The 16349-nt window shown below is 45.3% G+C and overlaps 1 protein-coding gene across 1 annotated transcript in view; it reads right to left on the reverse strand.

The window, feature by feature from the left end:
- Window positions 1-16349, reverse strand: part of CSMD2 (CUB and Sushi multiple domains 2) — a 263376-nt gene that overhangs the window by 230227 nt on the left and 16800 nt on the right. Inside the window, exon 2 of the mRNA XM_066564613.1 lies at window positions 7778-7994. Coding sequence (XP_066420710.1) covers window positions 7778-7994 — 217 coding nt within the window. The remainder of the gene's footprint in view (window positions 1-7777; window positions 7995-16349) is intronic.

Below are 16349 nucleotides of genomic sequence, written 5' to 3' on the forward strand. Positions count from 1 at the left end.
CAAGGAAGGCAGGATGGAGAGGCTGTCAAGGCCAGCAGCTCCCTGTGATTCTGGGATTATGTCATTTTACAGCTGGGAAAGCTGATAAGGGATTTGCCCAGGGAGCAGAGCAGCTCCCGGGCTCTGGGCAGGATTGATCCTTGCTCCTGGGAGGGATCCCAGCACATCCCAGGGCTCTGCCCGTGCCCCACAGCCTCTGCTGCACTGCCCTCCCCACGCTGGCACCAAACCCCACAGAGGGCAGGGCCACCACCCTGCTCACGGGCTCAAAGGGACACTGCTTCTGAATAATTTTAACCAAAACATTATTTGGTTAAAATTATTATTAAATATAATCATACTAATACTAATATTACTAATAATAATTTTTATAATATAAGATATTATTATGTTATATATTATAATAATTACATTACAAAATATGTATTTTATATATGTATTAATATATACCTATATATTATATATGTATTAATATGTAATAATACAATAATTATAATATTATTATAATTATGATAATATATTGTGCATTACATATATATTTATATATTATGCTACATATTATATTATATTATATTATATTATATTATATTATATTATATTATATTATATTATATTATATTATATTATATTATATTATATTATATTATATTATATTATATAATAATTATATTATTATATATTATATAATATATAACAATATAATTATCATATTATAATTATAATTATATATCTATATATCTCTATATATCTCTCTATATATATATATCTATATCTGTATCTATATCTATAGCCATATATTAAAAATATATATTATACTATATATATTATAATAATTATTAAGGAACATCTTCAGAGACCCTGCCTGTGTGTCTCACCTCAGAGGTGTGAGCAGCTCCTTTAACCCCTAAACCAGGACAAAACCTCTCCATCCCCATCTCTGAAGAGGCTGCCAAAATATCCCTGCCAAGGCTCCTCCTGAGCCTTCAACATTCCCCACAGTGCCAGGGGAAAAGCTCCCACTCTGATTGAATCAGCTGCTTTTATCACTCCTCCTGATGCACCCTCTGCTAATAAATATGGAAAAACTGCACTGAAATTGCAGAGCCCTGCTGCAGTTGCATTAACTCCATTACCTCTCCTCCCAGACTCCCAGCTCCAGTTCCATCAATTATCCCGCAGACAGAGTTTAAACACTCAGCACTTCCTCACAACAAAGCAGGGACACTGCTGAAGGGTCCTGCAGCTGCTGGAGCACCTTAAACACGGCTCTTTCCCAGAGAGAAAAAACACAAATAAAGTGGATTTTATCCTACACAGCAGAGAACATAAATTTAAGTGGGGTTTTGTGGCGTTTCTTTTCCCATGGAGTTAACGGGAAGCGACAAAAGGCGCTGCTGAGGGGGAGCGGGAGGTGGGGCTGCGATGTTTACTGGAGGTGACAAAGGATTTAGCTGGCCCTCTGCCTTATTTATCCTTCTCCTGAGCAAAAAGAACTGTAGTCACCTTGGAGACGTGAGGCAGTGACAGAGGAACATTGCACCGGACCAGAGGTGACTCAACACAAACTCCAGACACCAGCTCTGTGCATTCCCAGCTGACAAATGCTGGTTTTCCAGGAATTTCTTTACCAGGACTTTTTTCTTTACCAGAATTGAACTCCAGGATTTTTTTCTTTACCAGGATTCAACCCCAGGATTTTTTCTTTACCAGAATTGAACCCCAGGATTTTTTTCTTCACCAGAATTGAACCCCAGGATTTTTTCTTTACCAGAATTGAACCCCAGAATTTTCTTTTTTTTACCAGAACTGAACCCCAGAATTTTTCTTTACCAGAATGCAACTCCTGGATTTTTTTTCTTTACCATGACAGAACCCAAGATTTTTTCTCTACCAGGACTGAACCCCAGAATTTTCTTTTTTGTACCAGAACTGAACCCCAGAATTTTTTCTTTACCAGAATGCAACTCCTGGATTTTTTTTCTTTACCATGACAGAACCCAAGATTTTTTCTCTACCAGGATTGAACCCCAGAATTTTCTTTTTTGTACCAGAACTGAACCCCAGAATTTTTTCTTTACCAGAATTCAACTCCTGGATTTTTTTTTTCTTTACCATGACAGAACCCAGGATTTTTTCTTTACCAGGACAGAACCCCAGGATTTTTTCTTTACCAGAACTGAACCCCAGGATGCCATTTCACCCCAAATTTGCATCTCCGCAAGCCACAGGAACAGTGGGAGAACTCTCTCCTCCCTTTTTGTCCCTTCCTCTCCTCTTCCCTTTTTGTCCCTTCCTCTCCTTCTCCCTTTTGCTGTTTTTAAGATCAAAAGCTTTGTGCTCTTGATTGGTAATTAAGTACAAGTCACCCAGGCTGCTTTTTCAAAGAGTAATTAAAAGGTTATCAAGAGAAACATGCAAGGTGCAGGTAATTCCTGCTGCAGCTGTAATTAGGTCAGCCCGGAGATAACTCCGCTCTTATCACAAGGATCACATCATTCCCAGAGTTCAAACCAAATCCTTCAGCTTTCAGTCAATTAAGTATGGCCCAAGAGGTGGTTCTGAATTGCTCACACAGCAGATTGATGGCAGTCCCTCTCCTCACTCTTCAGCCACTTGTCAGGGAAGAGGGATGAGGATCTGGGAGCAGCTTGAGGAGACACTGGGAGCTGTGGGACGTGAGCTGCAAGGGAAGCAGGGCCCTGTGCCAGCAGCAGGGTTTGCACAGAACCCTGCTGGGAAGGATGAAAGTTTGACAAGAAAGTCTCACAGATGTGTGTGTGCTTAGCAGAAAGATTTTTAAATGTAGAGTCTGATGAAGGAATAGAGATGGAAGCAAGTTTTGGTATAGAAGAAAAGAATTGCTGAGCCAGTCTGACTGGATAACCATGGAGGCAAAGGGGGTGTGAGTTATTATGAGGGGTTTTTATGGCTTAGAGCAAAGGATAAACCCACCCCAAACAAGAAGATGTTTTTAACAAGCAGAAAGAGAGCACAGGCAAACAAGGAAGGAGAAAAAAGGTCTCAGAATTTTCCACTGCAAGAAAACTGAAAACCAACTTCTACCTTAAACTGTAATGTACTGACTGTTAGTGATTGGAGAACAGTAACATGAATATGGTGATTACAGCAGCTATGATAGGCTGTAGATAAAAGTTCAGGTATAGATTGGTTCTGCTGTGTTGAGATGCTCAGCAAAGAAAAGTATAGAATGCATTGTAACCAAAAGAAAAGTCTATAATGCATTTGTAACCAAAAGAAAAGTATAGAATGCATTGTAACCAAAGAAAAGTATAGAATGCATTGTAACCAAAACTTAGGGTCTCCAGGCCTGCCTGCAGCTGGAGCTGACAGCTGTGGGCACAGCTCTGTCACCCACCACCCTGGACTGCTCTAACTCTTGGATACAATAAACTGCATTTTGGATACAATAAACTGCATTTTGGATACAATAAACTGCATTTTGGAGAGCAGCCTGGAGTCCCACATCCCTCACTCAGGCTCTTGCTGAACCCCATTGCAGTAATGACTGCAAACGTTCCCCCAGACCCTGCCCACCCTGCAGGAACAGGAATTTCTGCAGAACCCTCCTCAGAACAGGCGGGTTCCTCCCAGATGTGTCAATAAATTGGAATTTATTGTTCCTCCCAGCGATGCCCGTGGAAATGTGGCTGGCACTGCGAGGCCCTGGGAGTTTTTAACTCTGCATGCAGAGCCTCCAACAAATGTTTTCTCAAGCAAATAAAACTCAGCATCACTGAAATGTTTTGTTTGAACAGGGAAGAGACCAGAGGATGACACAATTCCCTGCCCACAACAGGTGGGAAGGGAAGCCCAGGGGTTGGGAGAGCCTGAGAAACCCCAGCATTGCTCAGCACACTCACAAGTGAGGAGTCTCTGCTGGTAGAAACATCCCATGTTCTGTCCCCTGGGCTTTTTTGAACATCTCTGGAAGGAAAAAAAAAATTAAAAAATCGGATTTTCTAAGCTGACCACTTCCATTTGGAGTGTAAATTCAGCAGGTCTCACTGGGAAAACAGAACGACCAGCGCGCAGGGAGACTGTAAATGTGTTTTCCTTGGATCTGAGGACAAGCCTGAAGCTTCAAATCAGGGAATTTGCAAGTGATTTAAGATTCTCACATTAAAGGGGTCCTGCAAATTACTGGCAGATGAAAAAGCTGGGGGAAGCCACGTGGTTCTGTGGTTGCCCACTCTGGGGATGTCGTGGAACAAGAGCCTGACACAAAGAGGGGCAGAGCCTCTCCCAAATCCCACAGCAATCTCAGAGCCATAAATAACCCCAAGAATTCAAATTGTAGTCAGGTCTGTGCTGAGTTTCTGAGCCCAGCACAGTGGGAAGGCAATCAGGAAGGGAACCTGATTGGAGCGACCTGGGAACAATGCCACAATCACAGGGCACAAAGGGAACTGGGCAAAGAATGTTCTGGAATAACTGCACGCCTCCACAGGATCCCTGATCCCACAGCAGCTGGGAACTTGGAGGAAGAGGATTTGGGAAGAGTCTGGTCTGGTGTAATGAGCTCAAGAGAAGGGGAAGTCCTGGACAGGAAGCAAAATCTTGATGTCCCTCATCAAGGAAGAGAAAACTCTGCAGCCACCAAATAGAATTATTATTAATATAAGAGTTACAATGATATAATACAGCTCTCGGGTTTCACAGAAAATTCCCCCACAGTGGTTCCTGCTGAAAGCCAGGAGCTGGGAAAATTCCAGTGGACAAGGAGGAAGGTTCCAACTGAAAAAAGGGTTCCAACTGAGAAAAAAAAAAAGGGAAGTTTAGGTTATATATAAGGAAAAAATCCTTCCCTGTGGGAAAAATCCTTCCCTTCTGTGGGCACAGGTTGCCCACGGAAGCTGTGGCTGCCCCTGGATCCCTGAAGTGTCCAAGGCCAGGTTGGAGCAGCCTGGGACAGTGGAAGGTCCCTGGCCATGGCAGAGGATGGAATGAGATGGAATTGAGTTCCCTTCCAACCCAACCCACTGCAGGATTCTAAAAACCCAATGATTCCAGAGAAGCTGAAATAGCAAAGGCTTGGAAAGGAGCTCTGATTTTAGCAAACAAAGCAAAGTCATGGCACTGAGAGATGACAACAGCCCTGGATGTCTAAATTAAGGCACTGAAAGCCATTTAATATTCACGTCCTCATCACAAACACGCAAGGCAAATTCCCTAATATCCAGTAAAGCTGTTTATTAGCAAATGCCTCATTGGATTAGGGCTGCTCTTATTCTATTAGGGAACCTTCACACCACATTAAATTGCAAGACAAGAGGGTGTTTGCCAGCACATGATGAACACAACATTAACCCCTTCCCAGGAAATCCTGGAATGGGCTGGGTTGGGAAGGACCTCAAATGAATGGGGGATGCTCAAAAATAGAAGTTAGGGAGGGGAAAGAAGCAAAGAAACCCTGTTGTCCCTTCTTTTCCCCTTGCTCACAGCTCATTTTGGGCGAGCTCTGATGAGTGACACGTGGCCATCCATCTTCAGGGCTGCACCTCAGTGATGAATGGAGAACATTTGGAGAGCAGGCAGGAAAAAAAAAGCAAAATTGATGGGCACGAGAAAGAAAAAAAAGGGAGAAAGAGGGAGAAAAAAGTAACCCAGTGTTAGGCAACAGTTAAGAGTTTAATGAGGTGAGATTGATGTAATAATAAAAAAAAACACCTGGGGCCTCCTGAGGTGGAAGGGACCCACAAGGATCAGGGGACACCCCAACAATCCCACCCTGTGCATCAGAGCCTTGCCCAAACACTGGAATTGGTGAACAAAGAGATGAGACATGAAACAGCCCAAAGGAGCCAACTCCAGGTTTAGAAATGACTACTCCAGAAATGTCCAAGGGAAGAAATCAAATGTCCAAGGGAAGAAATCAAATATCCACCATGCAGCAGTTCATCTTTGCTGAGCCCTCCCCAAGTGCTTTCAGGCCTCTAGAAATCCTCCTCTTTATCTCCCCCTTTTATTCCCCTTTCCAGCCCTAAACACACTCCCTTTCCTGAGCTCAGAGCTGGAACATTCCCAGGTGGATTTTGCTGCTGGTTCCACCCCCAGCTCCCATTCACCTGCCCAAGCTGCACCTGAATTTCACCAGGAAGGCAGAGGGGGAACATTTTCTGCCTCCTCACCCTCTTCCAGTGCAGGGCCACAGATCCCCAGCTCACACTTGGGAGGTTCCTTTCTGCTACTTTTATTTACAACCGGAATAGTCTAGTGAGGATCTCAGAGCAGCATTAACTTCTCACCACACAAAGTTTCCTAAGCTGGATTTTACCCCCAAATTTTCCACCTTTCCATTATCCCCAAAGCAAAGCGCTGAACCTCCTGATTAAACACCCAGGTCCCATAATTAAAGTGATTCTCAAGCACAGTTGCCAAATGAGGAGATGATTTATTTGCATAACTGAAATAATCTACATAAAGAGCTGATTTCCACCAGGGTGCAGCTCAGATGTTCCACTCGGGTCAGGCGAGACACTGAGGTCAACGGATTTGTCCTGAACTCGGGGGCTTTGAAGGAAAATCCATTTCCAGGGCTGCAGAATTCTGGATTCAGAATTCCAGGGATTCAGAGCCCGGATGCTGCCATTGCTCCCTGAGTTTTTGAATGCATCAGTGTCAGGCTGGAGCTGCCACCAGCACCTCCAGGGGTGTCCCCAGCTGAGAGGGCTGAGATCACAACTGACACCTCCCAGAGCATCTGCTGCCACAGCAACCCAGCAAAATAAACTTTTTTTAACACTGGAAGCCTCACTGGAGATGCCATGGGGAGTTTTCCTATTGAGAGGAACGGTGGATTTGTCTTTCCAAACCAGCTGTGGGGCTGCTGGGAGAGCAAACCAGCACTGGGAGATAAAACAATGGGAAGGATTCCACTGATTGGTGAATGGAAAAGGATATTTGATTTTACAAATACACTTTAGGTTTGCTGAGAAATTAAATTGGACATTGAAAAGCGAAAGAAACAATGGGGAAGAAAAAGCCCTAAATTCTGTAAGAATTAAAAATGAAAAGGGAGGGTTGTACATTAGAGGGGAATCTTTGGGATCAGGTGTTCTGGGAAGTCTGAACCTCTCAAGTACCTCAGCAATGGGGAAAGAGAGAAGGGAAATGCAGCTGGGAAATTGGGATAAAAAGGAGGCTGCATCCTCCAAAAACGGGAGAGATCCCATGGAAAATGCCCCGTGGCCTCTGCCTTGATTGGAATAAAGTTCCAGGACTCCTCTGTCTCCTTTTTGGCCACAAACCTCTGGTGTTTGTGGATGGATTTTCCTAAAACAACTAAACTGGATTATTGAACCCTTCTTACCCCTGGAGATCCAACAATGGGAGGGAATGCAGCCCTGTCCTGCTGCTGGATGGACTGGGGGTTAAGGAACAGCCCAGATTTTGGGGCAAAACCCACCAAGGCTTTGGCAGAGCTGTCACTGAACCCCACAGTCCATCCTCCTGCTCCAGGAGTCTCCTTTGGACTGAGGGAAGCTCTGTGCACATTAACTCTGCTTCCCTCCTGCTCCATTTCCTAATTAACTCCTCTGGATGTCTGGGACGAGCCTTGCTAAATCATTACTGTCAGGAGTTCAGAGAAACATTTCAAGCCTTATCAAGAGCTAAGAAATCAAAACAACTGTAAGAACTGCTCATGGAGAAACACTCCCAGTTTATTGCAGCATAAACAATCCAAGGGCAGATTTAATCCCAGTGGCAGGAAGGGGGGGAAGAGGTTTATAAACATCACTGTAATGAAGAACTGTACCTCGTTCTCAGATTCCCCTGCTCAGGCAGCCCATCGTAGATGGATAATACATCAAAGTCTTCCTCTAGTGCAAAGGACTGGAAAACGAGCTGTATCCTGTTCTGCTCCTCAGCAGTGATTGTCCACGTGCAGTTTGCATAATTGGGGTATCCATAGGGAAAGCCTGGGCTCTGTATTGTCCCGTTTGGGCCCTGCAATGTGTGACTGCAGTTCTGGGCTGCCAAGAGAAAAAAAAAAACAAAAAACAAAAGCACAAAGTCAGAGGTGAGCATTGAATGTCCTCAGCATCCCAACAGAGCACACAGGGCTCTTCCCAGCAGGAGAAACAGAGAAAAGGAAAATCTGAGGATGAAGTTTTGGCAGAGGGGGGAGCAGGGATGTGGAGCCCAAAGCCCCAGGCACACCCTGGGCTCTGCTCCCCACAGAGCACAGCTGCGAGCACAGCTGGATCCACAGCTGCTGCCTGGCCCTGGGGACAGCTCCTTCCTCAGCCACCCCTCCCCAGCCCAGCACAGACCCCAGAGCTCTCCCATCCCACCCTGTGCGTTTGGGATTGCACCCTGCCAGGTGCCAGGTGCCAGGCCCTGCTGGGGCACAGCACAGGGACAATGACAGAGCTGAGTGAGTGTCCCCTTCTCCCCCAATTCCAGGGACAATGACAGAGCTCACTGTCCCCTTTTTCCCCAATTCCAGGGACAATTCCAGGGACAATGACAGAGCTGAGTGAGTGTCACCTTCTCCCCCAATTCCAGGGACAATGCCAGAGGTGACTGTGTATTTCTCCCCCAAATCCAGGGACAATTCCAGGGACAATCCCAGAGCTGAGTGTCTCCTTCTCCTCCAATTCCAGGGACAACTCCAGAGCTGATTCTCTCCTTCTCCCCCAATTCCAGGACAATGCCAGAGCTGATTCTCTCCTTCTCCCCCAATTCCAGGGACAATTCCAGGGACAATTCCAGAGCTGAGTGTCTCCTTTTTCCCCAATTCCAGGGACAACGCCACAGCTGATTGTCCCCTTCTCCCCCAATTCCAGGACAATGTCAGAGCTGATTCTCTCCTTCTCCCCCAATTCCAGGGACAATTCCAGGGACAATTCCAGAGCTGAGTGTCCCCTTCTCCCCCAATTCCAGGACAATGCCAGAGCCGAGTGTCCCTTTCTCCCCCAGTTCCAGGACAATGCCACAGCTGTCCCCTTCTCCCCCAGTTCCAGGACAATGCCAGAGCTGTCCCTTCTCCCCCAGTCCCACCTGGAGGCAAAGAAGGGCTGAGTGTGCAGGCAGTGCCACATCCCCCCCTCACTCTGAGGAAGCAGAAGGGACCCCAAGGAGGGCCAGGCTGAGCCTGCCTGGCCAAGGCTGCCTGAAAGCTGCATGGCCAAAGGTGAGCCACAAACCTGACACCAAAAAGAGCAGGACACAGTGCAAGGTTTGACCAAACCATCCTGTAAGGTGCCGTCCAACCCTGATCACGTAATGATTCTGGGAATGGCTCACTGGAACAAAAAACAGCAGCAGCAGCGCTCACACCCCTGTCAGACCTGATGGGGGCACACAGGGGAGAAATCAGTGGCCAGACCCTGCCCTGGGGGGCTGCTGGTTCCTCTCAGCCAGCTCTGACAGGTTTGTGCTCCTCATTCTGCCTCCACACACAGAACATCTTCAGTCAGTATCTCTGAGGAGCTGCTGCAAAGCTGCAGAGAACAAAACCCCCTCCTGCAGCACCAGTGAAACACCTCAAACCTCACTCAAATCCATCTCCCCTGCCCAAGGCAGTACCTGGGAACACTGCATCCCAAAGATAAAGAGCCACCATGTACATTTACAGGACAGATGAGATTTTATTCTCTCTGGGGACACAGGTACATGAATGTGTTTTGGGAACAGCCTAAATGACAAATTCCCCTCAGCCTTTTCCTCTCCCTTCACTGCTGCTGTCCCTGGATATCTCTGGAGGCACAAAGAGCTCGCTCCAAACTGCTCCAACCCTCCCTGCTTTAATGGAAGAATTCCTGCACACAAAGCCCAATTCCAGCCAGAGCTGGAAGGGTCAATCTCATGGCCCAAAAGCTGAGTTTCACCTTTATCCCCTGAGCTGCTGCTCCAGCTTTTCCCACCCATGCTGGATTGTTTACCCTGCTGATGGGAACAGAGGCTTTCAAGTCGAAATGCATTAGAGTAGAAATTACTTCTTTGATTTCTCCTTGCCTTTTTTTTTTTCCCCCCTGCTTTTTTTTTTTCTCTCAAAGGCATTTGCACTTCTGAGTGCCAAGCAGCTACAGGTACAGAGCTGCAGAGTGGTGCTCATTAAAGGCAATTATAATTAGATTGACCTACTTTGGGTGCAAAAAACGCTCCGTGGAACTTCTCCCTGCAAGACAGAGTTTTATGAATCTAAGACAGCCCATCCTATTTACTACCCAGGGAATCTTTTTGTAGCACGTTTATTGGATCAATGAGAGGCAGGACAGCCCTACAATCCACCGGGGATTAAAGTGAGGGAGGCACAGGATTCCTTGCCTGGAGTATTTTGCATTTCTGTAGCACCTGGCTTTTTGTCACTACATAAGAGACAAATCCGCCTCCCTCCTCCACTTGGGCTCCATTTCTTTTGGGGAGTTCACTGGAAAAGCTCAGTGCCAGAAAGCTGCACAGGAGTGGGAATATTCCTGTGATCACAGAGGAGTAAAATGAAGCCCAGTTTGGTTTAAGAACCAAAGTTCCACGAGCTGTGTTCTCCAATTCAGTCGAATCCTTTCTCCAACCTCAGCCACGCTCAATAAGCAGCAGGGGGATATTGAACTGTCCCTCCTGCTCATTTTTATTTTAATCATAAGTTCATCAGAACAATTTAAGGCAAATGGGAAATTAAAGAGGCTGTATCTCTCAATTTCCTGACGGTGTAAAAGCTACCAAGGCTGCACAAAGCTCAGGAAATAAATTCAAGGTCACAGACTCCATGTTCCAAACACTTCCAAGGTCATATGGAAGCTCCAAAATCCACAAACTCAGCCCATCTTTCCACAGCCAGTGCCTGTGCCACAAATGGACATAAATCTATCTGAAAGAACAAATAAATAATAGGAAATAAGACAGAGTTTTATGATGTATCCAATCAATCTACTGAAATATTTGCATGTTCACGATGTTGACCCAGAGGTGCTCTGGGCACAGATAAAAGAAAATTGCTTATTGCAAACAAAGCACAGCTTTGCAAAAGCTGCCAAACTGGGCAGTAATATATTCTGTAATAGCTGTAATAGCAGAGAACTTCATTTATATTGGACATTGCTGGAAAAAGTCATCAGGCACAGAAAGAAATCCGGGAAGCTGAGGGAATTTATGTGTTCTATCATTTGCTTCCAGGTCTGAGTTAGTTCAGCTCATCCTTGACTGACAAAACCTTATCTGAAATTCAAAATTTCTCCTGTGAAGATTGCAGAAACAATTCCCTTTATCCCTTTGGCCCAGGAGCACAAACAAGTAGAAAGATATGAAAGGGCAGCGCCGGTGCCTGTGCTGGCAAGTTCCAGGTGCATTTGGGGTTGACAGAGAACAATTCTCCCAACATTTCTGGCACTTTCTTCCCATCCCAAAGTCTGACACGAGGCACCTTCAATTCCTCCCCCAGAGAGGAGAATGCTGCATCATCCCCCCCAGCTGAGGTGTGTTCCTGGGGATATTCCAGATCCTCAGCTCTTCTCCATGGGCTGACATTCCAGAGGGTGGGAACCCCTGGGCTCATCACAGGGATGGGTTTGTGGGCATTTGTCCCATTTGTGATGGAGGAAAAACAGAGCTGAGGCCAGGCTGGGCTCTGCCAGCACCTCCTCTCAATTCTGGAGAGTGCTTTGCTGGGAGTGGGTCCCTGAAATGAATCCCTCAGCTCTGCTTTAATGCAGGAACTTCAGACAAGGACAGGGGACCACTGAGGGCATCATCATTTAGGGCATCATCCTTTAGGGCATCATCCTTTAGGGAATCATCATTTACAGAATCATCATTTAGGGGAATCATCATTTAGGGAATCATCATTTAGGGAATCATCATTTAGGGGAATCATCATTTAGGGGATCATAAATTAGAGAATCATCATTTAGGGCATCATTATTTAGGGAATCATCATTTAGGGGGATCACCATCTAGGGAATCATCATTCAGGGGATCATCATTTAGGGCATCACCATCTAGGGAATCATCATTTAGGGAATCATCATTCAGGGAATCATCATTCAAGGGATCATCATTTAGGGCATCATCATTTAGGGCATCACCATTTAGGGGATCATCATTTAGGGGATCACCATTTAGGGGATCATCATTGAGGGCATCATCATTTTGGGGATCACCATTCAGGACCTTCACGGGATCATTTAGTCTGGAAAACACCTCCACGGTCATTGAATCCTTTAAGGAAACCCACAGCACTTTGGGTAAACATCTTTATCTGGGACACCACCAACGTAATTCACTGCTGGTGACTCAATTTCTCCATTTTTTCACACGTTGGCTTGACCAAATCTCCACTTCCGAGAGTCCTTTTGTGCAACAGGCACTCTCTGAACAATCCCCAGACTAACTGGCTTCACCCTGGCCTCCTCACCAGGGAAATGATGGAATATTTACTCTGCACTACCCTCACAGAAGAACTGCAGTTTGTAACACACATTTTAATCCACACGGTACAAAACCTAACGTGCCCAGACACTGCAGTGAAAAATAAACATCAGCTGAGCAGAGGAGAGCTCCAAACCCCCCAGGCTTCAGTGTGGGGCTGCCACGAAGAGAAAGGAAGGGAGGCAGGAGCAGGAACCACATCCTCGTGCTCCAGAGCAGAGTTCTTGTGACAGGACAAGCTCCAGGAGTGGAGGCAGAGGCTCGGGGGAGGTTTTATTTGCACTGTAAATCCAAAGTCATCTCGACACATGAGCCAGCACCATTCTGGTGCCAGTCACTGCAGATTTAGAGGGGCCCTGAAGCAGCTCCAGCTCAGCCCAGTGTCCCAGAGGTGGCAGTGTGACAGTCACTGCGCACTGACCAACCCCACCAGGTTCTGAGCAGGAAAAACAGGAGATTCAGCCACTGGAAAACACTCACAGCAGCAGGATCTTTGTTATTCCTTTCAAATAAGCAACACTCCAAGCCAGGAATGAGCTGCCCTGGCTGCTGCTCCCTCCCAGCCCTGCCTGACAGGGAATTCCAGCAGCTCCAGACTGAGATAAACCTGAACATCCAAAATGTGTCACTACAAACCTCCCCCTCTGCCAGGAGGTAAACAACAACAACAAACAAAGGCGTTCTCTGACGTGACAAGTGCGAAGGAAACCAGTGGGGAAAAAAAATCATCTTCCACCTACTTGTAATTCCTTAAACTTCAATCCCAGGCCAGATCCAGGGGGGGTGTAGAGCAAGGAAGAATTGTAGCTGTTGGTTTACACCATGTTATTATCCAGGCAATGCTTGAGAGAGAGGGAGACTGAATTTATCTCTGAAGTGCTTCCTGAAATACAAGTCGCTGCACTTTGTTCCTCAGCAGAAACAAAATCTAATTTAGCAAACGCTGATGCATGGTCACTGCACAATTCAGTGGGAACAAATATCAAATCATGCACAGTGCCTTGCTCTCAGCAGCATCATTTATGGAGGATCCATGGCTGCCTCCTCCCTAATGCAGCAGTTTGGGGTTTTGCCATTTGCTGTAGTTACTGTTACTCACACAGAAATGCTGTTATTCCCTGTTGTTCTACAGCCCATTCCACAACCACAGGCACATAAAAAAAAACCTTTCTGAGCAAAAGTGAAATGCACAGGCAAACACTGAAACACCAGGGGCAAACCCTGCTTGTCCAGCAGCACCTCCAAGGTTTGCTCACCTCACCCCTGTCGCAGACATCTTCTATCAAAAATCCTTTCCTTAGGATTGCTCCTCCTGAGAAGCTGAGAGGCCTCAGGAACAAAATGCAACCAATGGTTATCTGCTGCTGTGGAATGCAACAGGTGCATCTGGGATTGGGCTCATGTGGATGTTTCTAATTAATGGCCAATCACAGCCCAGCTGGCTCAGACAGAGAGTCCGAGCCACAAGCCTTTGTTATCATTCTTTCCTATTCTATTCTTAGCCAGCCTTCTGATGAAATCCTTTCTTCTATTCTTTTAGTATAGTTTTAATGTAATATAGATCATAAAATAATAAATCAGCCTTCTGAAACACGGAGTCAGATCCTCGTCTCTCCCCTCATCCTGAGACCCCTGTGAACACCATCACACATCCCAATGCTCAGAGCTCTCCAAACCCACCCACACCAACTCCTCATTGTTTGCACTGCCTTCTAAATAGGAAAAATGTTCTTGTGGCCATTGTTCAGTGCTGTGCATCATTTATCAGGCACTGAAGTGTCAGGAGATTGCTCTGGCTGCCCTGGGTGATTGCAGACCCTGCCAGGGGGCTCAGAGACCTTGGCAAGGAGTCAAAGCCACCTGTGCCTTTGATTCTAGCCCATGGAAACAATTACCAACTTTGTGTGAAGATTTACAAGCCACAAGAGTTTGAGTAGAATGATAGTAGAATGACAGATAGAGAAAGAGAATTTATTGCTCCATTATCAGGAGAAATTAACTCCTTCCTGCCTCCTCAGCCCTGAAGAGGAGTCAGAGGAAGAAGCTGACACTGCCCAGACAGAATCCTGTGTTTGAATGGAATTTCTGCATCATGAACCAGGTCTATGAATATGCAACAGGCTGTTGCTTTGAAGGGTTAATCCTCTGTTAATGTGGGTCCTTTATTTGGCTTATTTTGCCCAGAAAAAGGTACCTGGACTGTCCATAACTCTTTGTTTTTCTTGTCTCATATTCTCCTAAATCCTAATTGTCCAAATTATTATTACTCTAATTATATTACTATTTTTATAACCATTTTGTTACTTTTAAAAATTTAAAAACGAGTGATTGGTGTTTTTCACACCTGCAAAATTGATTCCTCCTCACTTGATCAATGGGAGCCTTGCTGCCCTCAGGATTCACCTTCTCTGAGCTGGAGCTTAACCTCCAGTCTCCTATCAAAGCCTGCTGGGTAATAAATAATGCAGAGTCATTCCATTAACTGTAACTTCATCAAAAGCCCGTGGATCCAAGAGCATCATCAAGGGGATGATTTCCATCTCAGATAGCCTGAGCCTGCTTCCCTCTGAGCATGGGGAGTGATGAGCTGGGCAATGCAAGGGCAGGAAAAAACTGCATTTCAGCTGAATTCAGCTCGTGCCAGCACTGCCAAGCCCAGAAGTATCACCCTGATTTGTCAAGATTTTCTAATGTTGGGAAGGATGAAAGTTTGACAAGAAAGTCTCACAGACGTGTGTGCTTAGCAGAAAGATTTTTACATGTAGAATCTGATGAAGGAGTAGAAATTAAAGCAAGTTTTGATATAGAAGAAAAGAATTGCTGAGCCAGTCTGACTGGATAACCAAGGAGGCAAAGGGGGTGTGAGTTATTATGAGGGGTTTTTATGGCTTAGAGCAAAGGATAAACCCACCCCAAACAAGATGTTTTTACCAAGCAGAAAGAGAGCACAGGCAAACAAGGCAGCCAATGTGGCAAGGAGAAAAAAGCTCTCAGAATGCAAGAAAACTGAAAACCAACTTCTACCTTAAACTGCAATGTACTGACTGTTAGTGATTGGAGAACAGTGACATGAATATGGTAATTACAGCAGTTATGATAGGCTGTAGATAAAAGTTCAGGTATAGATTGGTTCTGCTGTATTGAGATGCTCAGCAAAGAAAAGTAAATAATGCATTGTGACCTAAAGAAAAGTATAGAATGCATTGGAACCAAAATAAAAGTATAGAATGCATTGTGACCAAAAGAAAAGCATAGAATGCATTGTGACCAAAAGAAAAGTATAGAATGCATTGTAACCAAAAGAAAAGTATAGAATGCATTGTAACCAAAACCAAAGGCTCTCCAGGCCTGCCTGCAGCTGGAGCTGACAGCTGTGGGCACAGCTCTGTCACCCACCACCCTGGATTGCTGGAACCTCTTGGATACAATAAACTGCATTTTGGATACAATAAACTGCATTTTGGATACAATAAACTGCATTTTGGAGAGCCCCTGGAGTCCCACATCCCTCATTTCGGCTCTTCCATCCAAGCCTTCTGATGTTTACATTCTTGTAACGAACTTTCTCACGCACTTTCTGTAAATAACTCTTTGTTTTGCATTCTTTTATGGAAGAGGAGAGATTTGATGGGCTGTTGGTGTGTCCAGTGTCATTGGAGAGGTGGCACTGTCACCCGCCAACCCACTGTCACTTTTGGAAACCTATAAATGTTGGAGTCTGTGATGGTGTTCACAGGGGTCTCAGGATGAGGGAAGAGACGAGGATCTGACTCCATGTTTCACAAGGCTTGATTTATTATTTTATGATATATATTACATTTAAACTATACTAAAAGAATAGAAGAAAGGATTTCATCAGAAGGCTGGCTAAGAATAGAAAAAGAATGAATGATAACAAAGGTTTGTGGCTCTCTGTCTGAGCCAGCTGGGCTGTGATTGGCCATTAATTAGAAACATCC

The sequence above is a fragment of the Molothrus aeneus genome, chromosome 23 (genome assembly GCF_037042795.1).
Source record: "Molothrus aeneus isolate 106 chromosome 23, BPBGC_Maene_1.0, whole genome shotgun sequence".
Lineage (NCBI taxonomy): Eukaryota > Metazoa > Chordata > Aves > Passeriformes > Icteridae > Molothrus > Molothrus aeneus.